The sequence below is a fragment of the Agelaius tricolor genome, unplaced genomic scaffold (assembly GCF_023055355.1).
Source record: "Agelaius tricolor isolate 1412-34295 unplaced genomic scaffold, bAgeTri1.0.p SCAF_16, whole genome shotgun sequence".
NCBI classification, from domain to species: Eukaryota; Metazoa; Chordata; class Aves; order Passeriformes; family Icteridae; genus Agelaius; species Agelaius tricolor.
Window position 1 is genome coordinate 19374335 of NW_027269276.1, and position 24942 is coordinate 19399276.

General features: G+C 37.9%; 1 protein-coding gene across 4 annotated transcripts in view; it reads left to right on the forward strand.

Annotated features, from left to right (window-relative positions):
- VPS13C (vacuolar protein sorting 13 homolog C) overlaps positions 1–24942 on the forward strand; it is a 77284-nt gene that overhangs the window by 5182 nt on the left and 47160 nt on the right. For 3 of the 4 annotated variants that reach the window (XR_011681497.1, XM_071442016.1, XM_071442019.1), the window contains exons 6-36: positions 1695–1757; positions 3391–3456; positions 5179–5288; positions 6122–6181; positions 6748–6807; positions 7546–7626; positions 8256–8313; positions 8604–8731; positions 9636–9742; positions 10381–10552; positions 11005–11067; positions 11671–11806; positions 12349–12443; positions 13044–13186; positions 14332–14524; positions 14668–14782; positions 15141–15277; positions 15973–16099; positions 16691–16808; positions 17140–17269; positions 17560–17638; positions 18347–18486; positions 19037–19190; positions 19608–19684; positions 19861–19920; positions 21220–21373; positions 21530–21646; positions 22895–22998; positions 23296–23463; positions 24221–24525; positions 24766–24913. Coding sequence is in view for 3 of the 4 variants with exons in the window: in XM_071442016.1 (XP_071298117.1) it covers positions 1695–1757; positions 3391–3456; positions 5179–5288; positions 6122–6181; positions 6748–6807; positions 7546–7626; positions 8256–8313; positions 8604–8731; positions 9636–9742; positions 10381–10552; positions 11005–11067; positions 11671–11806; positions 12349–12443; positions 13044–13186; positions 14332–14524; positions 14668–14782; positions 15141–15277; positions 15973–16099; positions 16691–16808; positions 17140–17269; positions 17560–17638; positions 18347–18486; positions 19037–19190; positions 19608–19684; positions 19861–19920; positions 21220–21373; positions 21530–21646; positions 22895–22998; positions 23296–23463; positions 24221–24525; positions 24766–24913 (3668 nt within the window). In the remaining variant the exon portion in view is untranslated. The remainder of the gene's footprint in view (positions 1–1694; positions 1758–3390; positions 3457–5178; positions 5289–6121; positions 6182–6747; positions 6808–7545; positions 7627–8255; positions 8314–8603; positions 8732–9635; positions 9743–10380; positions 10553–11004; positions 11068–11670; positions 11807–12348; positions 12444–13043; positions 13187–14331; positions 14525–14667; positions 14783–15140; positions 15278–15972; positions 16100–16690; positions 16809–17139; positions 17270–17559; positions 17639–18346; positions 18487–19036; positions 19191–19607; positions 19685–19860; positions 19921–21219; positions 21374–21529; positions 21647–22894; positions 22999–23295; positions 23464–24220; positions 24526–24765; positions 24914–24942) is intronic. The other variant, XM_071442018.1, reaches the window with a different exon arrangement.

Genomic DNA, 24942 nt, shown 5'->3' on the forward strand with positions numbered 1-24942 from the left:
TCACTTGTTTTGTGGTGGTGATTCTTTTTTTCTGTTTGTTTATATTGTCATAACCCATACCTTTAATAGAATTATGGTATCAGTTTGGACAGAAACCAAGCTCAGAACCAGTGACAGGTAACTACATGTGTTAGAGGAAACAGTTATCACTGAAGGTTTGTCTGAATTGAGGCTGTTTGTTGGCTTGTGTAATGCTTCTAAAGATGCATTTCTATGATACTTGTAATGCTGCAGCTCATGGAAAAGTTACTGGGAAAGAGATGATGCTTTCAGCACCTGGAAAAAAGATTGTTTGTAATCTTTTTGCTCATTTAGTTCCCCAGTTATGGGACAGTCTGTGGCCTTTGTCCTGCTCTGTGTGTTTGAGAGGTACATGTGCAGTTCCCTTCAAATGGCAATCTGACCATCTTTCTGCTGCAATGAAGAAAGGAGCTTTGCTTTATTTCTTGTCTTTAATATGCCAGAAAATATATCAGGGCTAAGACAACTCCAGTGAATGAATTTTGCAGCCATCACTTGATACTGGGGGGAAGGAATGTTGGTAGAGTTTCACCTCAGTTATGTAGCACGTGGATCCTGTACAGCAGCACTGCTTCAGCCAATGCTCTTTGCACCAGCAGCAATAGGATGAAAGAACAGGGTCATAAGATGAACTTAAGCTAATGGGTACTGCTTGAGGAATTCCCATTCTGGAGCTTCATGTATTTAAGAATGAGTCTGTGTGCCTCTGGCAGTTTCCTTTCTCAAGAAAAACTTACTACATCCAGTGTTTGTAATGCTTCTGAAAAAAATCATCATAGAAAAATGATACTTTAGTAGCTCAGCTGGTTATATAAAGAATGGGAGTTAGACTTAGTCATGTTTTGCAGTTTTAAACTGTAAGCCTTGAGAAAGAAAAGCAAGAGGAACATTTAAATTGGATTATTTTCTACTCTAACTAGAGAAGTTCTGTTATCCTATGATCATATTTCAGTAGTAGCCATTTGTGTTTGTGGTGCTGTACTAGAATATTGTACTCAAGAGGACTTTTGTGAGTCTGCATGAGCAGATCCTTTGCTTTTGCTAGATATAGAAATCTTGGAGCCCATGTAGCCCTACTGAACCATAAAATTCTAAGAAATTCAGCTCTCTCTCTAGGTTTTAAGAGCACACAATAGCTGCTGAAAAGCTAGGAAATATCTTGAACAGAAAGTTGTCAAGGTTCAGGAATTTTCTTCTGATTAATATTTGATTTATATTAACGTGTTTAGAATCTTGATTCAGTCCTTAGATTTAAGAGTATAAATAGGCCTAGAGATAATTTCTTTTGAGATGCTATTCAAATACTGAGCAGAATAGTCATGGCACTGTGTTGGTGAGGTTGTGTGAGGGGGAAGTGGAAACTGCTGACACAAGCTGATGAAACTCTTTTCTTTTTTCTAAGCTGTTACAATCTGTCTCTGTCAGACCTCATACATGGAGACCAGAGGCTGCAGGTCTTCTGCTGGTTACAAGAGAAAATGTCAATTGTATGATTTCCCTATGTAGGTAATCACTGAAAGTAGATATTCTGAAGTGAATTGGGCTCTCAGATGCTGTAATGGAAATACTGCTGTGTCATACAGATTTGGTGACCTTAATATTAAATCATGAGTTGATTTCCTTCTTTTAAACCAAATGCATTTCTTTGGTTCTTTGCTGCCGTGTGGACCAAGGCACCCACTGCCAGGATTCCTTGTATGGGTTGGAGAGCCTGGTTTACAAGGACACCAAGCCTGGTGGGTATGCATGGGCAGTCACATGTTACACATGCATGATGAACAGGCAGTTCAGGTTTTGAAATCCCCCTCTCCAAAGCAGCCAAATGGAGAAGTGAGAAAACAATACTTGTTTGGTGAATATCCACATACTGGTGGTTCTAGAAATAAGATTTAATGAATGTGGATTCTTGCAATGACTTAGTCCCTTTTTAATTGAGTGGCTGTTTCAGAAGATTAGGAGACCACTTAGATTTCCATCAGTCATGTTGAGCTCAAGAATGTTATAAAATGCTGACAATATTCTACTATGATTTTCCAACACCATCTTTAGCTGTTTGGAGAGTAATTACCTTTACTTAATGTTTCTGGGCTTAAGATAAAGGAAGTCCAGGCTGTCTTGAAGGCATGGACAGACAAAATGAACTCTAGCAGGTTGAAGGCATTAGCATGCTTTCTCCTGCTTCTCTTTATTTGCATTGCTCTCAAGTTAGGCAAGGAAACAGCTTCCCTTGAAATTCAGGGGAATTATTGGTTTTTGTACATGTTTTATTTTTAACTTCTGAAACATGATTTTCAGAAATTTACACTTGGCCAAAGCTTCTTCCTTGAGCTATTGTCTGAGCACAGGTTTAAGGTGAGCTTAAAACCTACATTTAGTGTGGGAATGTGCCCAGTTTCTCCATAGCAGTAGATGTGGGTGAAGAAGTGGAATATCCTGTTTCCTTTGTTTTGTCATACATGGGAGTGAAAGCCTGAGACCTGCAAATTCAATAGTAAGTGAAGGAAGGTGTCTTTTTCAAGTAGCCTTTATAAAGGATTACTTCTAGTGTTAAAAGGAACTATGCAAAATAAAATGTTTCTATTTGTCTAGTTTTTCCTTTTTATTATTTATCTAGTGCCCACCCTATCACCTTACCTGCAAGACAGGCTGAAGTCTTGGCAGGCAATTTCCCTCCCTTGTTTGAACAGGCTTGCAAATGACATCAGGGTGTTCCCCATGGTTAGGTTAGATACATTGTTATACTTCCTTCTTGCTCTGTGGGATACACCCTGCTCATGCTCCAACCCCATAAAGATAAGCACAAGCAGCACTATTGCAGAATTATTTTTGCTGGGATGGCCAGAGCAGGAAAAGGAACAGTGCAACTCACCAAACTGGTTTTCTTCAGAATTGTGGAAAAGTACGAGCATCATTTAAATCATGAAATGGTTGTGACTGTGTGGCTTGTAAGATGTGTGTAAATATGGAGTTTAATTTCATGTACAGCCTTTAGAATCATCATTTTTGTATGTCTTTTTTGTGGTTACTGGATTTGTTCTCTCAGAGTGCTTTCATACCATACTGCTGATTATCATGAGAATCCTATTGAAAAGTGCTCTTTGGGTTTCCACATACATCTGTATCTTAACTTCAAAATGATGTCCTTGTATGGTGGAAGCCTCTCCTAGATGTATATTTTATGCTATGAGAAGTGGCTGATTGTTTGCTTACCACAGCTGCAATTCTTGAAAAGCTTTTCATGAGACCTTCTAAGCCATTATGCTTTAAGACAGGCTAAACCTTCTTCCATATTTTCTTATGCTTTCTTGCATTTCTGCTTTACTAACTTGAATTTTATCCTTTTTCCAAAAATTGCTTGCATTACAAAAGGACGTAAGCGTAAAAAGTACAAAAAGCATTTTAAGAGACCCTTTAGAGGTCGTGATCACTCAAAAGGTGGGTAACAGTTATGACTTTTAACTTTAAGGCTTCTTTTTGCTTTCTGTTGGATTAGTTTTTAATAGCCTTGGCTGTCCCTCCAGTGAGACCTTTTTCCTCCTGTTTGAAAGAGAGGTTATAAATTGGAGAGAGCTCTTTTTGCAGTTCATCTGTTCTCTGCATCCAGTGAGCCTGAAGAGAGTCCTTGTTTCTCTTTACTGGATAGTTGTGCTTGCTCCTTTAATTTGAGCTATCTGCAGTATTTGCAGCAGAACTGTGAATAGTGGCATTTCACAGTGACTGGTGGAAAAACTGCTTGTGCAAGGTACATCTCTCTGTCTGATTTTTGTAAGATTCCAGTAATAGGTCAAGAAAACCTGAAACTGGTGCTGTAGCAGTAAACAATCTTTTTTATCACCTTTTAGCTCTGTTCTAAATAACTGATTTAGTGCTATGACATATTTGAACAGGAATGAAATTGCTGTTGTTCCCCAAGAGGGTAATCATTGTCTATAAACACCAAACCATGCAGGATTCAGCATTAGCCTGTGGCTAAGAATTGCCATGTCCCACGTGGGTGTGTTATGTATTTGGTCTTGGGGGAAGCTGCAGCTGTACCAGACTTGCAGTTGGAGAGAAAACCTCGTGGGGACCCAAGATAAGCTTTGCAAGGGGCACACAAATGGCTGCTGGTAGCTGCATGGGGCTGCAAAAATGTTCATGGGCTCCTTGCACTTGGAGATCATGAAGCTTTGATAAGGACTTCTGCCTTTTTTTTAGTCAGTTAACAGGAGGAAATGTGTGTGGCATGTAAAAGTGATACAATGTTTCTGGTTTTTCTGAGTTCCTGACTAATTTTTTTTTTGATTGAAATCAAATGCTCTCTTGACTGAAACTGTTATATCATGTTCAGTAGTGAAGTCTTCATTTTTAAGCAGATTTCCTGAACCTCTGAAAGCTTTTAAAAAAATGTCTCATTTTTTTAGTAGGATGTACAAAGTTAGATACCTGCTTTGCTCACCATGCATTGCATATGTAAAAAGTTAAAACCAGTTCAAGTAAGTTGAGTCAAAACCTGTAGTCCTTATTTTTCTCTATAGCCATGACTATTTCTTCAACTTGAGCCATCTGTAGCATTTCCAACAAAACTGTATGAGCTTGGTAGGCTGATGAGTGGCATTTGCTGGAATAGCCATGCTGTAGGGAGGGGACTGAGCACAGCAGTGCAGGCTGTAAAGGCAGCTGGAGGACAGGCAGCTCACTGAGCCAGCCATACTGCAGGTGAAATGCTGAAACACAGCCTGAGATATCACTATAGTGAAATAATGAGGGCTTGTAAATATTACTCCTTGCATGTATTATTCAAGGGTATTTTGTGTTAAATTACTCTGTCTTACTCATTTGCTTCTTGAAACCCCTCACTGAGTTACTTTTAAGAGGGAACCTTTTCCCTTAGAAGGAGTATATTAATCCAGAACCTGCTGTGTGCCAAACTGTTTTGACTGAAATTTAGACTTGTATTTTCTTGTGGTTAAGTTGTGCATGGGCAGCTAATATCACATTTTCAGAATAAGGATGTACAGAAAAGGAAAAAAAATACAAATATGTCATTTAAATAAGTGAAAACTGTAATGGTAATTTAGAGGGAATATTAATTTACATTGCTGTAGTTGTTGGTGTAATGAAATTCAAGATGCAATTATTACACTAAATAATGACTTTTAAAAATTCTTGTTCTAGACAAACCAAAGGAGGAGAAGAAGGATACTTTCTTAGAAAAGCTTGCAACTCAAGTTATAAAAAATGTGCAAGTCAAAATCACAGGCATTCATGTTAAATACGAAGATGATGTAAGTAACTGGGACATATTGACTTCATTTTAAATTGGACTTGAGTGGGGTTCTGATTCTCTTGTCTATAGAGAAGCTGTATTTGCCACCTTGAAAAAATTGCTGTGGTTTCTTCTGCTCCTCTTCAGATAACTTGTCCCAGATATGACTGAATGCCAGAAATATGGATGTGGGGAACAGATGTTCCTTTGCCCTTGGCCAGTGCTGCCTTGCTCACTGCATGTGGGCAGTGTCTGTTCTCACATAGTGCTGCATGCAGTGGATGCAGAGTTTTCACTGTCCTGGGCAGAGTCCAGAAGGGCAGAAGCTGAAGGGTTTACACATAGGTCTGAAGAAAAACTGTTGAAAACACTTAACTGATAAACAAGAATATTTGTTTATATGAAACAAACTGGTGTTACTAGTTTTACCTTCCTTTAGTAAAATTACCAAGCAGTTTATGAGAATTGAGTTTAAAGAAAAGCACTGGATAATAGGGTATTTCTCAAACCTTTCTTTGGGACTGTTTTCAGAGACACTAATGTTAAAGTCAAAGAAGTGCATATCATAAAGTGATATATCTGACTGAGATGTGGTACTCTAATTTTAATTTTTTTTCCCTGTTTGATGATGTTAGAATCCAAAAGAAAATTTTCAGTTTGAATTGAAGTCCTAAGTCTTTACACTACAGCCATATTAGTTTTGGCCTATCTTAGTGGGTTCCAGTAAATTTTCAGTTAGATTTAGTAAGCAAAGGAAGTTGCTCAGAACAGGTTAGGATTCCAGTCAACTTTAAAGGCTCCATGTGTCTGCAGCAAGAGAAACAAATCCCTGTTATTTGTCTGTTTTTGTAGATCACAGACCCACAGTGCCCGATTTCCTTGGGAGTGACGTTGGGCGAGCTGAGTTTGCTGGTAATGTGTGTGTGGCTGCCTGTTCTTGTGTGCTCAGTCTGCTTGTCTTTGGAGGAGCAGAAAGGAAAAGGAACACAGTAGGGAGGTACAGGGACAGTGTGCAGACAGCTGGAACTGAAGGCAATCTTTTATTCATGCAGATAGACTGGCAGTTGGAGCAAGCAGAAGGGAAGAGGATTGAGGAACATAACACTTGCTGAGACTTGGTGATTTGTTCTAGTGATCTGAGTGACCTTTGAAACTGGGCAGGTTATATCCAGACATAGTAAATGAGGGCAAACATTGCATCATGGTGATCAAGAGTTTGGTGTTTTGCCAGGAATTTTGAGAAATGGGAAGTGAAAAATTCAGCTAACCTCTCTTTGCCTTAGCTGTTAAGCATTTTATGGGTAGGATGAGAAGTTGAATATCAAAGTATGAAAGTAAACTGACAGATTTTTGTATGTTATCTTGATGTGTGTGTATGCAGAAAAACTGGATACATTTGTTGCTTGGAAGCATAGGATAAACCCACAAATATGTTAGCTAAGATGCACAAAATTGCTTTTATCACTTTGAACTTTTAGACAACAAACGAGAACTGGACACCTTCCATTCTGAATGAAGCTGCAAAAATAATATACAAGGTAATGTGTCATGGGTTTTGTCCTACACAAGTGAGGAAAGCAACTGATCTTGGAGACTAGTAAACCTGGGGCTCTAAATAAAGTTGGAAAATAGTTTGCTTTTTGAATTCTCCTGTTTTTCTTTATTTTTGATGCAGTTTAAGCATAAGTAGAGCACAAATAACTTTTTATGTAAGGCATAAAGTTGAACATACTCCATAGCTTGAATAATTTATCTTAAATGTGAATGCTGATCCCCTTGTTCAATGCACTGTACAGCAAGCCTGTGTGGAAACCAATTGCCAACAGGTTGTCTAATTACCATTTCCTAATCTAATTTGTATTCCTAGTATAATTGGGATTCTGGGAGCTAAGCAGTTTCTCTGTTCTCCCTGCCCACCTCCTGAACCACCCCCAGGCCTGTGCAGAAAGGAGTACACAGAGATCTAAGGAATTACAGGAACAATCTAAGAAGGGTTTAATGTCTTGGCTTCTTCATTAGGCCAAGTAGCAGTACCCTCACCCCTGTAATCCAGGGTCATGTTTAACAGATGTGCATGAATATGTGCTTCAAGAACTTGCAATTCAATTATCATTTCAAAATAGTATTGTCAGATTAAATACATCTCAATACTAATGGTTCATTTGCTGTCTTACCTGCTTTCATGTGTTTTCTATTTTCAAAAATGCAAAGCTATATTTGCAGGATGGGTTGAATACAGAGTATGCAGTTTGTTGCATGTTTTCTTTCATGTGCAGCTTTTGTGCCTGGACAGCCTCAGTGCTTACTGGAACATACACAGCAAAATGTATTATCATGGCTCCCGTGAACAAATACTGGTAATGTAGAAGAAGAAAATGCATTAATTTCTGTATTGTCTGGCTCTTGTAGTATTCAAAACTACACCACACTGATTTCTACCCCACTCCTCACACTTATGGTCCCTGTATTCAGGGTCAGATGTTAATCCATTGCACTATTGTTAATAATATTTTGTGAACCTCATTTGTTATCAACCCCTCTAGGGTTTAGACATATTTTTCACCTATTGTGTTTATAAAGGTATTCTGTGTGTCCTTGTACAATAATATACTTAACCTTTTTCTTTTGTGCTCATCTTTATGGATACCTTTGTTTTTGTTTTATTTTGTCCTTAACAAATAATGTACTAAACCCAGTGAGCTTGGTTCTAACATCAAAGATGGAATCAAAACTGTGCAGTGCTTAAACCATCCAGTGGTCTAAGAACAGCCAAGTTCATTTGGCATTGCCTGTCTGTGCATGGTTTCCTTTTTGTTCTCTGAATCTCAGTCTGAAGTGAAAACACAAATTCATACACAGCTTGAATTGACAGCTGCAACAGTCTGCAAAATACATGTGAACTTAAGTTGGTCTACTCAGAGTTTTGAGAACTCTAAACAAGTAATGCTCTTGAGCAATTGTTAGACAGTATCATATCCCCTTACAGGACCAGCTGAAAAAAGGAATTCCCTGCCATGGTCACCAGCCTGAAGACTACCAGTACAGTAAGTGAGCTAGGAATGAGTGAATCTAAAGTGTTCTGAGCCTGTTAGTGTACAACAGCTGATCTGATCCTGCAGGCATGGCCATGCTATCTGCCTTGTAGAAAAACCATCATGTAATAGAACCTATTAGGGCTTGTATGCTTTTTGATTATTGCAGGACTGTCTTAATTGGTAAGAATTGCATCCTGATTCTATGGGGCTTGAGCATGCATGTTATCTATTGATGTGCTTGATCTGTTCCTTGTTATATTTAAGTAAAAAATCCATCTCATTTTTTTTTAATCTTCAAGTTTTCAGACCAGTGTCAGCCTCTGCAAGACTCTATATCAACCCATATGCAGAAGTAGAGCTGAAAACTCCTAAGATTGATTGCAATGTAGAAGTCCAGAGAATTGTCATTGAATTCACTAAGCCACAGGCAAGTGGGTTTGGTATTTATCACCCATTTCAGTTTGTGATCAACTATAGGGTTTTTCACTGGAAAACATTCTTAGGGATTTGTGTGCTTATATGCCTGTAGGATTTCTAAGCTGTTTAGCAGTACCTGTGGGAGAAGTGTAGGATCTTTTCCCCTCTGTGTAACCATCACTTCTGGTGATTCTTGTTATCTGACACTCTTACCTGTGGACCCTCTGGGAGCCATGTGATCTGTATTCAGCCCTTCCAGCAGCATTCTTTTCACCTGGAGAATGCAATTATGAGTAGCCCTTATCTTATTAAATTATAATCCAGTGTTAGAACTGCAGAGTTGCCAAAGTACAAGCAAGGGTGGGAATGAATGGAGTGTGCTGGCTTTGGCAACAAAGCCTGCTGAAGTATCAAGGAAATAATTTAGATGGCTCCCCAGAAATTTTGTGTTCTCATTTATTGAGAGATAACTTGCAGTTAGTTGGCTAAAGAGCTTTTTGGCTCTTACTGATGTCTAAGAGTATATATATAAAAAAAAAAAAAAAAAATATATATAGAGAGAGAGAGAGAGTTCAGAACTGAACCAGTAAGGTGCACCAATGTAAATGCAGCTCTAAAATGAGGGCAACTGCATTGACAAACAGAAAAGTTGGTTTGAGAAGCCTGGGAGGTTGTGCTGAGCAGGCCAGTAAAACTACAGACTGTTGTTCTTGGAGGGAAGCAGGGCTTCCAAGTGGTGTTCTGTTCTTTGAGAAGAGTGGGTGCAGTCAGTCCCCTTTCAGGTGCTAATGAAAATGCATCGACTTAAATTTCCGTGTCCTTTGAGGAATGTGAAGGCCAGGGTGTACTTGCAGTTGGAGCAGTGCCTGCAAACAAAACCTGAACCTTGCTAAGAAACTTTTTCCTGTGTTTAGTACCTCAGCATGATAGACCTGCTGGAGTCCATAGATTACATGGTTCGCAATGCACCCTACAGAAGATTTAGGCCAAATGTACCTCTCCATAAAAACGCCAGGGAATGGTAAGCTGTGTACATTCATGCATTCTTTGGGAGATGCTGGCGTCTTCTCCAGTCTCTTGATTCTCCTTTGTGATTAAAAGTACTTTTAAAACTACTCACATGCTGGTATAACTTCCACAGAGCTTTGCTTAGCCCTTAGATTCAAGTGATAAAAGATGCAGTCGATGGAAATCTCACTTGCTAAGCTGAAGTCCCCAAAATTTGAACAAAATGCCAATGCTCTCACTAGAGGTTAAAATGTAATTTTAGAAAGGCTAAAGAAAAACTTGGCAAATGTTATACAAGGGAAATGTGTGTCAGCTGTAGATTTGAACTGATGCACTTTTTGTTGGCTTTTTTCAATGTACTGACTGATGCTGATTATCAAAGTGCTTAAGTGCACTTAGTGCTGTAACAGCCCAAATTTGCAAATGTGCAGAAGTCAATAATGAAGGTTTGTAGCTCTTCACTCATTAAATGTAAGCCCTCTGTCCATTTTGCAAAAGTGATGTTGAGAACACTGAAATTTTTATAAGCCAAGTTACTCAAATTACAAGTGGTGAACAAAGTGTTTGCATATTAATAAACTGCTCTGCAACCTGTAAGTTGTAACGCACAAATGAAATGGGAAGTTGTTCACAGAGATGAAATTCTTACAGGTGGAAATATGCAGGTAACAGTGTTCTGGAAGTTCACATCAGAAGACGTACTCGGATGTGGTCATGGAGTAACATAAAACAGCACAGGCAGCTTCTGAAGAGTTACAAAAATGTGTACAAGAACAAGCTCACACAGAGTAAGCTGTCAGAAGAAACACAGAGGCAAATCCAGGTATGAGTCTTTTCTCTTTGGAGGAATTATGTTTTAGTCCCTCTATGAAAGAATTCTTTAGATAGAATCGAGAGTAATCCAGGTTGATGGTTTTACAAGAACACAAGAGGTCTGTGAAAATACCTTCTTAATCTAAGCTCTGTGTAACCTATTGTGGAAAACAAAATAAAATACTAGTAAAGTGCCATTAAAAACAATCTATCTTTGAGGATTAGTGAGCATGGACACTTTTAATGAAGAGCAAGAGTAATCTAGTTAAAAAAAACAAACAAAACTAGACTGCATAACATTGATTTTAACTTCTAGTGAACTTTGCAGCTGGGGGTGGGATATACCTGTGATAGAAATGAGCAGAGCTAGAAATCAATTGGAATGTAAATATGAATGTAAATAGTGGAGAGCCTTTCATAAATGTGTTTTATCAGCAAAGAATTTGATATGCATTTTTGTAGGACCTAGAAAGAAAACTTGACGTCTTCAATACAATCTTAGCAAGACAACAAGCACAAGTTGAGGTAAGGAGTCATTTCTGTTCAGTAGTGTTGTAGCACTTGAAATAGTTTGGTTTTGTCATGATAGTGTTTTTAAAAACATTGTGCTGATGTGTATGATAGCACAGGTAGGTTGGAAGACAAGTTTCCAATCTTTCCAGGACATGACTAAAGTGATTTCCAAGCTGGAAACCTGTTCAAAAACAAGTTCAAAAGTTTTACATGGTACAGGATTGGTCCTCAGGTTTGTTACTACTAGGTTAAGAAATCTACTAGATTTAGGAATGTAAATGCTGTTTGTACTCTCTTAAATACTGTCTTTTTGTATGGTTCCTACTTTTTGGTAGTCTAAATGCTGGTGAAATGTGTAGAAAAAGCTGTCCCAAGTAAAGATAAGGCATGCTTGTGTCTGTGCATGCACAAACACACAGAGACATGTCCCTCACCCTGGTCCTCTCCTTGACTCACCAGACAGAGCAAAGATCTCTTAATTCCTTGGGTTGTGGTGTTGCTGTCTCTCAGTTAAATGCATGTTCAACATGCACAAATACATGGATTATTTACAGAAAAGTAGTAATACTATAAATTATGTATTTTGTCCAATTTGTTTTAATTTTTGGTTTGTAGACAATAAGATCAGGACAAAAATTACTGAAGAAGAAGAGCACTGAAGCAGAAAAGAAAAGTGGAGGATGGTTTAGTGGTTTCTGGGGTAAAAGAGAATCTAGGATTAAAGAAGATGAAGAATCACTGGTACCTGAAAGTAAGTGTAGATTGTAATGCATTAGGGAGATTTGACATCTTCTTATACATTCAAAAGAATACAGTATTTTTGCTTCCTGCTATGCAGGAGAGAGTATGGCATAAGTACATTTTATGGCACCCTTACTGAATATTGAGCTGGCAAATAAGGCATTCTAAATTGGCCATAAGCTTTTCAGAACCTTGGTGAGGAGAAAAATATCTCACTTACAGCTATAGTGATAATTGGCAACAAATGGAATATTCTGTTTCTGGTGATTTGCTGTCTGGATCAGAGGTTTGATCTACTAAAATTCCTGAAATCTGTTTTCATCATGAGGGGCTAGGGATCCTTTTGTACTAAAAATTAAATTGATTTCTGTGCTACATCTGTACCACCATACCTGAAGACTCTTGTGTGAATTGTTTTGCAATCTGGAATTTAGTGCACTATGAAGAATCAATGGAATGCAGCACCACAGCTGAAGTAGTAGGAGGCAAATGTGAAGAAAAGTGGTAATTGTTATTTACTAAGGTGCAAATTGTGTGGGTTTTTGTTTTTAGCTCTTGATGAACTAATGACACCAGAGGAGAAAGCTAAACTTTATACTGCTATTGGATATAGTGACAGCTCCCATCACCTTTCATTGCCAAAGCAGGTAAGCAACCTATGGTTTAAAAAAACAAATCACACAACAAATTAAAGATGCCTTCAGCTCTCTCATTACCCTGAAGAAATGTCAAGGCTTCAAATTCAGGTAGGAAATATTATTTGATCCTTCTGACGCTGCTGATTTATATAGTAATAAAATGGTGCATTTATTGGGAAGTCAGAACCCTCTCTTGGGAAGGCCAAGACTTGACATTTAGCAGAAAAAACAATAAAGGCATACAAGCTGTGTCTTCTGAAATGTAGTTATTTAATGGGATTGTAATGATTTTGGTTGATCTAGTGAGTCCTCTACTGAATGTGGTTTAGCTATGCTTGCTTCAGGGTTTAAAAAAAAATTTCTTAATGCTGAAAAGTGAGACTACATTTGCTCTGCATTTGTTGAACTACACTGTTTTATGTTAAAGAAATGGCTGGTAAACATTGAATAAAGTAAAGAATCTGTACTTTGCTTTCTGCATAGAGATGAGTTTCTAATCTTAGTTGACTGGAAAAACTTAGACACATTTTAGTTTGTTAAAATGAGGAGTTCTGAATTTTTTTTCATATTGAGATGATTAATTTCAGTTTCCTCTGTTTTTCTCACCAGTATGTTGCCCATGTTGTGACACTGAAGCTGTTAAGCACTTCTCTTACAATTAAAGAAGACAAGAATGTGGCAGAAACTCTAAAAGTGCAGATCATTGATCTGAGTACCAAAATATCCCAGCGCCCAGGAGCACAAGCCATTAAGTAATTGGATTGGTATTTTCTTTTTGTAGAAACATCTCTGCCCCTCTTCACCCCACTCCCCAGCTCCTTCACTTTTCTAGGGTAGTCCTTGTTGTACATTGCCTTGTAGATTTGTTGCTGTTCTGTAATTGTACTCTGTTGTAAATAATATAATTTGGTGAATAACATGGAATGGGAGGAGGAAGGGAATGCTGTCTGCTGGTTTTCATGAACAATGGCAGCCTTCTTCTTGAATAGAGGTGTTGAAGTGCTGAATCTGACTTTTGGGAAGTGATAGCTAAGCCATGTGAAATGGTGTGGCCAACACACTCCAGCCAAGCTAGTGAATGTGTTTCCTACAGAAATGAGAAATTGTGTGTTTGTGCTGGAGGTGGAAAATCAGCCTGAGCATAAGAGACTGAGACCTTCCTGTGTTTTAGGAGAGGACACACCAGAAATAGTGAACAAAGATTATTGGATTACACAGTCAATGGATAAGATTGCCAGTGTCTGGAAAATGAATCTGTGCACTTTTTGCTTTCATTTGCAGTTCTTTCAGTTCAGGTTTCATACATAACATCACCAGCTCAGCCACTGACACTTGAAATATTTTTGCTGAAAACCATTCTGGGGAATTTTCAAGGAAACAAAGGGCTTTGACATTATTTTACATAAATGTGTGCCATAAAATTTAGTTTGCAAGACTGAAGCAGTAGAACAGATAGTCTTATAAGGGTTATGTTTCTGAAAAAAATGTAGTTCAGTTATCTCAACAGAGCCAGGCATATGACACTGATTATGGTCAAATATGTTGCCTCCCAAAGTTAGGGATTTTAATGGTGCAGGCACAGGACCTGAAAATCAGTTTCTTATGTAATGAGTACCTCTAAGGAGGAGTGAAGTTGGTGTGGTTTGGTGGTGTTCAATGGCTTCCTTCAAAAGTGTTTTCCTACAGGCCCCACTCAACACTATTGGCAGGGCAGTTCTCAGTCCAGAATTCCCATTTGCACCAAAAGAAGTCTGCAACTGCTTTTTACATCATACACAGTAGTAAACATTCCTACACTTTTTATTTCTGTAACAGAAATATTCTGCCTTGCATTTTCTCTTGCTAATGATTCTAACCCTTGCCTAATGAAGTATTTTTAACTATTCATCTTCTTTAGGGTTGAAGCAAAGCTTGAAAACTGGTATGTTACAGGCCTGAGACAAGAAAACATTGTGCCCTCTCTTGTGGCTTCCATAGGGGATAGCAAATCTTCTCTGCTCAGGATTGAGTTTGATGTTAACCCAGAGGACAGTACAGCTGACCAGAGCCTTACCATTGAATCACAGCCTGTGGAAGTAAAATATGATGCAGTGAGTAGTAACCAAAACTCTCAGGTGTTTCTGGCTCCTCTTTCTCTGCTCTTACTCTCTTGGCTCTGTCCAGATCTGATTTTGAGTTTTTGTTGTATAATGCTATATAATGCTAATTCTTGTCTTTTTTTTTTTTTTTTAAGAGAACAATAAATGCAATGGTAGAATTCTTTCAGACAAGTAAGGGAATGGATCTCGAAAGGTTAACAACAGCCACATTAATGAAACTGGAGGAAATCAAGGAAAGAACTGCTACAGGTAAGATAGTAACACATCTCAGTGAAGGCAAACCTTTAAAATGTTCCCATGTGATTATCCAAACCCTTAGCTTATGTTTTTATTGATGACCAAATGGTAGGATGGGGATTTTTCCTTGAGTTGGTGCCCACATTTCAGCTGGGATACAGTTAATTACTTCTCACTTCAGTGCTTGGAGATTTAGGGAATGTTTTGTGGGAAGGAGCATTGAGTTTAGTAAGAAATCAGTAGAATGCTCTGGAAGTCTTGATTCCAGAGGCTTTATCTTTCAGATAACATCTTTTATATGCTGACTGTCACAGTTATTTTTGCTTGTGAATGGCATTGACATTTCCATGGCCTTTCCTTTTCCTTTCAGGATTAGCTCATATTATTGAAATGAGGAAAGTCCTTGACTTGAAGATTAATCTGAAACCTTCCTACCTGGTGGTTCCACGGACTGGTTTCTACCATGAAAATTCAGATTTGCTGATTCTGGACTTTGGGACATTTCAGGTATGTAAATGATGTCTCTTATAAGCCTAGGGAAAGCAAATATTCTCTTTTAACATAGCTGTCACCTGGAAGCATCTTCCTTTCAGAAGGCAGGGTGATCATCTCTGTCAATGTATTTTTAATTCTCATATTTCTAACCAACTAGATTGGGGTCAGCAGTTTGATCAGAGCTGTTGGGGTATCTTTGATGTACTTGTAGTATTTAATCCTCCCCAGGAAATATGTTCATGTGATAATCATGATTGTAATACCTTATCATTAGTGTCTTTCATTTCTTCAGCAGAATACATGAACTTCTGTTTCCTTTTTTGTAAAATTATAGCCTTTTATTATTAAAAGAGAAGATCATTTTCTCTTGAAGTTTGAAAATTGTTTCTCTAAAATGGAAAGATTGCAATCATTTAACTTGATTTAATGACTGATTAAATATTTATTTTAGTTGTATTCCATAAGTAAAACTATAGATTAGTGAAAAAAAGTTTTTTAATAGCTTGAATTAAGTGGATTGATAGAAGTAACAACAAAAAAAATCTACTTAGCAAGGATAAGTGAAGTGTGAAGTGATTTAATCTTTCTCTGTAAGAGTCCAAATGTCAATTATTAACCCCTATGAATCATCTTTTCATCTTCACTGGAATGAGTAACATGTGTCTGTTTTAAAGACTTAACTTTTCTTTTGTTTTTTATGTCTTTAGCTGAACAGCATAAATCAAGGCAGTAGTGAAGCTTCTAACTTTTCATCTTTAGAGGAGATTATGGACAAAGCTTATGACAAATTTGATGTGAAAATTAAAAATGTGCAACTTCTTTTTGGAAGAACAGGTAACAAAACAACATAGCTGCTGTTTATGCAAAAGATTGTCAAAAGCTACCCAGCTGTAATAAATAAATATGTTTTTTAAAGAAAAAAAGACAAACTAAAATCAGTAGTTAATGAAAAGATGGGTTTATAATACATGTTGGGTGCCAAACTTTGAAAAAATTCCTTAGTTTCTGCTCATTTTTTGTTTGGACCTGTGCCTCACTTTAATGGAATGAATGTAAATAAAAAGAATTATTATGTTTTCCATCACCCACAGGGAAAGCACAGCTACAATTTGCCTTAGTTCTTCACCTAGGTTTGTGTAATCAAGGGAATGCTAGGCTGCTCTTCTGTCTTTTATCTTCTGTCCATTTGTTTTTCTAGGGGTCAATGTAGACACATCTTTGAGTGCAGAACTGGGTCTAGTGCTGCTAAGGTAGTAGTGTTCAGAAATGGGATTAAAAGCTCTTAGAATACTTCACCTCAGTTGTTTGAGGTTTCTCAATTTGGTTTTTTTACCCTCCTAGTGATACCATTTGATGACTTTAATGATGCCTTAATTAAAGCAATTAGCAAGTGATGTTTTCTTTAATCTAAATTTACATTTTCAGGTGAAGACTGGAAGAAGGCTCGTTTTCAACACCCATCAACTTTGCACATTTTGCAGCCTATGGATATCCATGTACAGTTGGCAAAATCAATGGTGGAAAGAGATTCCAGGATGGCAAAGTAATATATTAATGTTGAAAAGACTCATTTAGAATTGCTTTGTACTTAGAGAAGTGTTTTCCCTAAAGGTTCATTTGCACTTTGTAATTGGAAGATACTAACTAAGAAACTGAAATAAGTTCCTACTGTTGGCAAAATCTTTTTTGGATAGCGATTCTCTGAAGCCTTTGCTGGTTACTGACTCCTGCTTAAATCCAAGCCTTGTTTGAATGCAGGATCCCTGGCTTTACTGTGATGTGATCTCTACAGAGGAGTATCTATATTGTTAAGATTTAAATGAGGAATTGCTACCTTTTGGATAGGAGTTTAATCAGTTGTTTGTTTTAAAAAGGTTTAAAGTGTCAGGAGGACTTCCTTTGGTGCATGTCAGACTCTCTGACCAGAAAATCAAGGCAATCTCTGATCTGATTGATAGCATTCCACTGCCTCAGAAGTCATCCATGTCAGTTCCAAGCACAAAGGTAAGCTGGCTGCAACTAAAAAAGCTTAAAAAAACCCCCAAACAAGTAAAAAAACATCATTAGTGTCTTTATTGACTTACCATCAGAACATTCTGGGCTTCCTCAAGCCATGGTGGAGCCTGTGTCATTGTCCTGCTGGTTTCAATAGAAGAATTGGCAGAGCTGACCTTGCCAAAGAAGGTGGGGAAAGCCCTGTGGAGCATTCATCATCACTAGAAAATGTGAACATACCAAGTTATCTAAACTTTAAAATACTGTGTTGGTAATTTTGCTCTTTTCTTTCCCTCCAGGTAGCAGCTATCCCCACAATTCCTGTTGTTGGTAAAGGGTTGCTTAGTACACCCCAGCTGTTAGCAGAAATGGTGTCAGGTAAGAGGCTACAGATGGGTCTTTGTAAAGGTTGTAGCAGCCATAATTAGGGGATAGCTGATATTTTCATGCTGTTATTGATGTTAACACATGTAAGGACAGCAGAGATGAGCAGGGTGGGTCATATCTACCCTCAAACACATAAGGAGATTTGATTAAGATGCTGATGTTACCTCAGGTGAATAAACTTGCTTTTTCTAAAAAGCAAACCCACTTCTTAAAAAAAAATTAAGATTATGCATAAACAACCTCTTCAAATAAGTGAACTGTAAATACTAACTCTATTAGGTTGTTCTGACTTTTGTATTAGCAAAGCTCTCCTTTTTCTGAAAAGGCAGAACCAGAATAACACATTACTGAGAAATTACTGTTTTTACTCTGGATTTGAGCATTTATTTTCATGGCTGTTCTAGAGAAGAATTACCTATGGACACTTGTTTCCTGGAGTTTCTCTTATTATTACTTTGTTATGTGTTCTTGGAAGTCTAATGATGCCTTTAGACTCTAGTGCTGCCTTTATTGGGCTTTAATTTCCTTCACTTCTCATTCAGTGGCTAAGAGACCAGTATAGAGCTAAAGTTTATTTTATCAAGTTAGATTTCAAGTGATCATGCTGTTAAAAATGCAATTGGAATGGGAAAGAGAGAGTGGGATATTTAGCCCTGTTTCTGGAAAAAGTTCACTGACAAAGTCATTTTGCTTCTGTAGACTCTGAAGAAGAATATTTTGATTTTGAGGAAAGCTCTGAACCAACTGACAGTTCAGTAATTAAAGGAGAAGAAATAAGAAAAGAGGAGCCTGCTCAGGAGGAGCTGACAGATCTTCACCTCAAGTTTGAAATTAAAGAAGTAAGTCTCTAATTCTGTTTTCCCCTGCCTAAAGAATACTTAAAAAAATATCCAATATTCTTTTACCGGTATTCTCCAGATTAGTGGATGCAGAAACATAATCACCAAACAAAAAAACCTTCATGTATACACATACATATTTCTATGCATATGAGATATTTCTTGTCTGCATGGGATGCATATAAATAAAACATGATGCATACACATAGATGCATTAAAAAAAAAAGAAAGAAGTCCCTTATTGGAGTATTTTTACTAGAAAAAAATAGTACCAACTCATAATTGGGGGGTTGGAAATGGGAACTTTGCACTGGAGAAACAAACTCAGTCCCAGGCAGGTCTCTTGCAAAGAGAAAATCCCCAAATGTTTTTTGTATTTATATCTTTCAGCATCAGTCACTTCTTTCTATTATATACTCTAAAATGTGTAATAAAAACAGTGCTTCTGACAAAGCAGGGAGGGCAGTGATCTTGCACTTTTGTGGTTGGTTTAAATGGTGAGAATACTGCATGTGAGAAGATGGCATAACTGTATTTCTTCTTCATCCAGGTTTTAGTAGAACTCACCAGACAAAAGCAAATTGAGGAAACAGTGCTTGTATTTGATGTAATGCATCTTGGGACAGAGGCTACTGTCAAAACCTACCATTTAGCAGCTGTATCTTACTTGAAGAAGATCAGCTTGGATTACTATGGAATTGGAGGTAAGAAGCAGTGGCAGAGAGGTGGATTTGTGTGTGTGTGTACAATTAGTTGGGGCTCCCCTGTGCCTTGTGCTCTCTGAAATGCAGATGTTGTTCCAGTTTCCCAGCTGATGTGCAGCTGTCCATTGCAGTGCTTGTGGAACTGATAGAATTGATAAGCTCTGGACTGTCACCATAATGCTTATAGGATAAATAAATGCCTCAGAGCTCAGTCTTTGGGTGGAGGAGGGATTTGCCATTTTGGGTTTAACAAAGGGAAAGCAGTGACTCATATTTGGTGGTGCAATGTATTTTGGCAAATGGTACTGAAAGTTAATCCCTACCTTCAAGGCACAATTTTTTGGTTCTCTGAAAGAACAGAAATGATTCTGTTTATCTGTTTAATAATTCTTGTTTATCTCCTGTGGTGTTTTACAGGTAAAAAAACACCCATTCATCTAATTAGTTCCTCAGACAAGCCTGGCTTAGACCTGCTGAAAGTGGAATATGTCAAGGTATACACTAAGCTTTTTAAAATTATTTTTAAAGCATTTCTAAACGTTCTTAATATATAGTCTATATATAGTCCTATACCTACTATTCAGAGCTAGTTGGATTATTTTGTATCTTCTGAAGAGAACAGTGACTGGTTGAAATTAATATTAAACATCATGCAAATCATTGTTTTCAGGCTGACAGAAATGGGCCACAGTTTCAGACAATTTTTAACAACACTGAACAGATGATTCAAGTGAGTATTTACAGATTTTATTGCTTATTTTCTTTTGGTTGGCTTGCTCAGAACAGGGGAATTAATAAGACTTGTTTTGCTTTCCTGTTTTCCTGCCTTCCAGCAGGAGACTTCAAGAGTTAAAACATCCTTGAAAATTTTTATTCCACTTTAGAGCAGAATATTTGTCTGTTGAACTGCTGAAAAAGTGTCTGTCTAGCTTATGTGGATGAAATTCAAACTGCTATAAAAATGCACCTTCTCATGCATCAGGGATCATGACATTCAGGGGCCCAGTGTGGGAAACTACAGTGGAGTCACAAAATCTTTCACATCAAATAATCTGTGTTGTGAGTGCCACATATTCAGCACTCTACTGGCTTTTAGAAGAAGTCTAAATCCATCTCTGACTGTGATTTTTTATTTTACTAATGGTGTCTTTCTGAGTCAGAAAGAAAAAGAGTGGCTTGAGGCATTCTTGAATGTACCTTTCTTGAAATAGATGATCTTGAAAGGATGGTGTTTGGATAGGTTATTTCTCCTCTTTAGACCTTTATGGCATTATTTTACCTGCCTTATTTTAATATGAAGACTGAAATAATTCATTTGTTATGTAATAGTTTTAGGATGTCTATAGATTTCATTGGAGAGCTTTAATTACTGCAATGTTTTTGCCAAAAGCAGTTCCTGAAGCTGCAGCAGGAGATGAGAGTTCTGACACTGCAGTGCTGCTGAGTTACCTGTCTTCATCCTATGGGCTGGTGCTAATGCCAAGAGAACTCAATTTTCTGTACATCACCTGGAGCTGCTGCTGCCTTGCAGCTCTGCACTGGCACTTCTGTGCCTGGAAGAATTGCATTTGGGCTCTGTTTGCAGTCTCAAGGCCATTCAAGTGGACAACCTTTCTTAAGCTACACAGCATGCACTGACTCATCTTTTAGACTCCTTAGTGGAGTTTTTGAGGAATACCCATATTCTAAATATCTACATGTCAGCTACCTGCTGTACTACTGTTATTGCAGGAGCATTCAAGCCCAAGGCTGTGTTTGACAAAATTAATTTTGCATCACTTTTTTTGTACTGTGGAGGTTACAGGTTAGCAGTTGCAGCTGTAAGAGCTGGATTCTTGCTAGGTTCCCTAATTTCTAAGCTTATCCCCATTCTGCTTTACAGAAAGCTTTTCCCTTTATGATCTGTTGCTGCCACTCATGCAGCTTTTCTCTTTCTCAGGAATGGTTCTGTTGCACTGGGTGCTTTTGCACCTCACTCTGACACCTGGAACTCACTGTTTGATCCTATGGACTCTCATGTTTTCAACAGGTGACTTTTTCATCACTGAACCTCCTGTTGCACACAGAGGCCCTTATGTCTGCTGTCAGTTTTCTAACAGCTGTTAGTCCATCAGGCAGTGACAGAAGTGGAGAGACAGCATCCAAAGAAAAAAAGCAAGAAGATGACTCTAGATTGAAGAAAGGTACAGTTGTGATTATCCATATGATGGTTCTAGAAGGATGTGTTGCATACTGGCAAAGCAAATCCAGAGAAACATGATGAGCTTTGTGGAAATAAAGATGAAAGTCAAAATATGAGTCATAGGTGCCTTGAAAATCCCACCTTCTCTTATTTCCAGTGTCTAAACCTTCCAAGGATAAGGATGTGTTTGACTTCAAGCTTTTTGCCAAGCTGGATGCCTTCTGTTTAAATATTTGTGATGAAAAAAAGAACATTGCAGAGATCAAGATACAAGGTATTAAATTCCTTATTAGAAGTAACTGCTCTGGTAATTTAGTTTCAAAGCAATTGCTAATCATTGGACTGAAAAAAGGGTGTAAACATGCAGCATCTGTTTTGATTTATTTGTTTATTTATTGTTATCTGTGCAAGAATGGCTTGTTGTCTTGTTTTCTAAGTCAGCCTTCAAGTCTGTCGTAAGGTTTTGGCCTCCAGCTAGAAAGATGTGCTGTTATTGCTCAAATGATTAGGTTCATCCTTTGAGGGAGTTTGATTATGGCTTTTCATGTTGTACTAAGTGTTTCTCATGGTGTACTAAGATATTTTATGGTATACTGTAAAGTTATTTAGGATAAATTATGATGTAGGGTAAGAAAACCCCTTCAAAATGTTTTCTTCAGTTTTTAACCCTCGGGGTTTGTTTGGGTTCCTTGTTTTGGTTTTGTTTTCTTGATTGGTGTTACCCCTTGGAAGGGCTATCAATAATTCTTTGGGGAGTTTCACTTTTGTCTGACTTTAGCTGCCATCCTCATAGTTGCTAACACTCTCAGGAATATTTAAGAATGTGTGATATGCAAGATTAGTACTGCAGTTCATAAAGTCTTTTGCTTGTGCCCATCTCTAGATCATAAAATGTATTCACACAAGATTATGTATGCAAAAATACTGGATTCAAATAGTTCAGTATAGTAACATCTTTCCTAATAGAAAATATCAATGCCTTCACTCAATAGCTTGAGATGCATTCACTCAATAGCTTGAAATGCATTCACTCAATAGCTTGAGATGCATTCACTCAATAGCTTGAGATGCATTCACTCAGTAGCTTGAGATGCATTCACTCAATAGCTTGAGATGCATTCACTCAGTAGCTTGAGATGCATTCACTCAGTAGCTTGAGATGCATTCACTCAATAGCTTGAGATGCATTCACTCAGTAGCTTGAGATGCATTCACTCAATAGCTTGAGATGCATTCACTCAATTGCTTGCTTATTAAGAAGTGGAGGATTGATTATTTTTCTAGAGTAGTTGCTCAGTTATTTCCAGAGATGATTGATGTTGAGACAGTATTTGTATTACAAGTATTTCTATTTAGTTTTGGTTGAAGCTGTAGTACAGTCATTCTAAAGTAACTTAGTAACTTTTTCTCACTTCCTCTGCTGGTGTCCCCACCCTCAAAATAACTGTTACTTCTGCTGTGCAAGACTCTGTTTAATGTCACTTCTGCTGTGCAAGACTGTTTCTGTTTTTGTACTTTGCAGGTCTTGACTCATCTCTTTGCCTTCAGCCAAGCCAAACTGAGTTCTTTGCCCGACTTAAGGACATAGTTGTCATAGATGTTGATTCAAGGACCCTTCATAAAAAAGTACTCAACTACAAGATTTTAACTTTTACTTGATTCTTGGTTAGTTTGATGTGTATAAAAGTGAAATGTAATACACATTCCACTCTTGTAAAAGTATTTGATTTGTCGTGAATAAGTATTTTCAAATAAGGGACATCATAAAGAAAAAATTTCATTTTACTGGAATGGATTTCTGAAGGGATTAGAAAAACCAATAATCTAACTTGTAATCTGATAGGCTGATGGTATCTTTAGTTCTTTGTGTCATTACTTTTGTAGAAGCTGCTGATGGCTGGTGGGTGCTGTTTCTCTTTCTAGGCTGTGTCTATAGTGGGAGATGAAGTTTTCAGTTTCAATCTGACATTAAATCCTCATGCTACTGAGGGAGAAGCCTACACTGACATGTCAAAAGTGGATGGTTCTGTATGTTTGAAAGTGGGCTGCATCCAGCTGGTGTACCTTCACAAATTTCTCATGTCTCTCCTGGTAAGTCTTATTTCCCTTTCTGTCTTTCTGCAGCATTCTCAGATTAGTGGGGCTGTGCTCTCAGTACAAGTGTTAGATTTCATTTCCTGAAAGAGAAGGGATGGGTTTAATTTTTCCTGTGTACTATTAAAAACTTTGGTTAGTAACTGATTTAAATTTCAATTGGGTCACTTCCCACTCTCAGTTTTGGAAATAGAGAAAAACTTGGTGCTATTGAGGTAGTTTGGGGGTTTTATGTTTGCTGCCCTTTCCAGTCCTAGCAAAATTCTGAGTTCATTGCAGACATATCAGAGCTAACACTAGAGGAAAATCTTCCTGCAAGGTGGGTGTCATGATGCCTGCAAATTAACCAGTGTAAATATCAGTGTGTTTGATAGCTTTTGATAGCTTTTTCAATAAAGCACCAGTGGGCTTTCTCTCATTCAATAGGTTCTTTAATAGGAATTCAATACTATTCAGGGAGGGCAAGAGGAGCTTTCAGAATTGTGTCCCTAAAAGCTAATGAGCTGAGGAAAGAAGGAAAAATAGAGATGAATTTAGAATAAGTGGATTGCACGGGTTAGTACTTCTTTGACCCTTCATTAGAGGCCATGACAGGAAGTACTCAGCTGTCTTTGCTGTGGAAAATTCAACTCCCATTGAAGCAGGCAGCATAATTGGCAGCAATAATTGGTGGATGATGGTGGAAAATGAAAAAGGAACCTAGAGTAAAAACTATTTACAGACATTTCTCCATTCTCTTCAACTGCTTTTCTAGACCTTCTTGAACAACTTCCAGACAGCCAAGGAGACACTGAGTGCTGCTACAGTCCAAGCTGCAGAGAAGGCTGCCAGCAGTGTGAAAGACCTGGCCCAAAGGAGTTTCCGCCTTGCGATGGACATTCACCTGAAAGCACCAGTTCTGGTCATCCCCCAGTCCTCCACTTCCCCCAATGCAGTAGTGATAGACCTGGGCTTGATTAAGGTTCAGAACCACTTTGTCTTGGTGTCCTCAGAAGGCAGCTCACTCCCTCCAGTCATTGACAAAATGGATGTGCAGCTGACAAAGCTGAAGCTATCCAGGTATGGTGGCTAATGCTCTGTAGAACATGAATGTTCTTGCCTAGAAACCATGATTGGTACTAGTGTCAAATATTTGGTATTGAAATGCCTTTTATCTTAGTTAGATCAGTAATAAAATCAGAAACTGTTCTGCTTAGCAAAGTGTTTGGTGCTGCATTTGAGATTTTAAGATTTTCAAAAATTTAACATGTGACTTCCAACCTTCCAGCTGTTTTCTTTCTTTCCTTTCTGTGTTTCAAGGATCACTTTGGAGACAGATTTGACACATCCAGATATTCAGATACTTCACCCTATTAATTTAAGCCTGTCTGTGAAACGAAATCTCTCTGCAGCTTGGTTTCACAAGTTACCAGTGCTGGAGGTCACAGGGTATCTGGATACAATGAATGTAAGTCTGTGAAAAGATGGTGATAATAC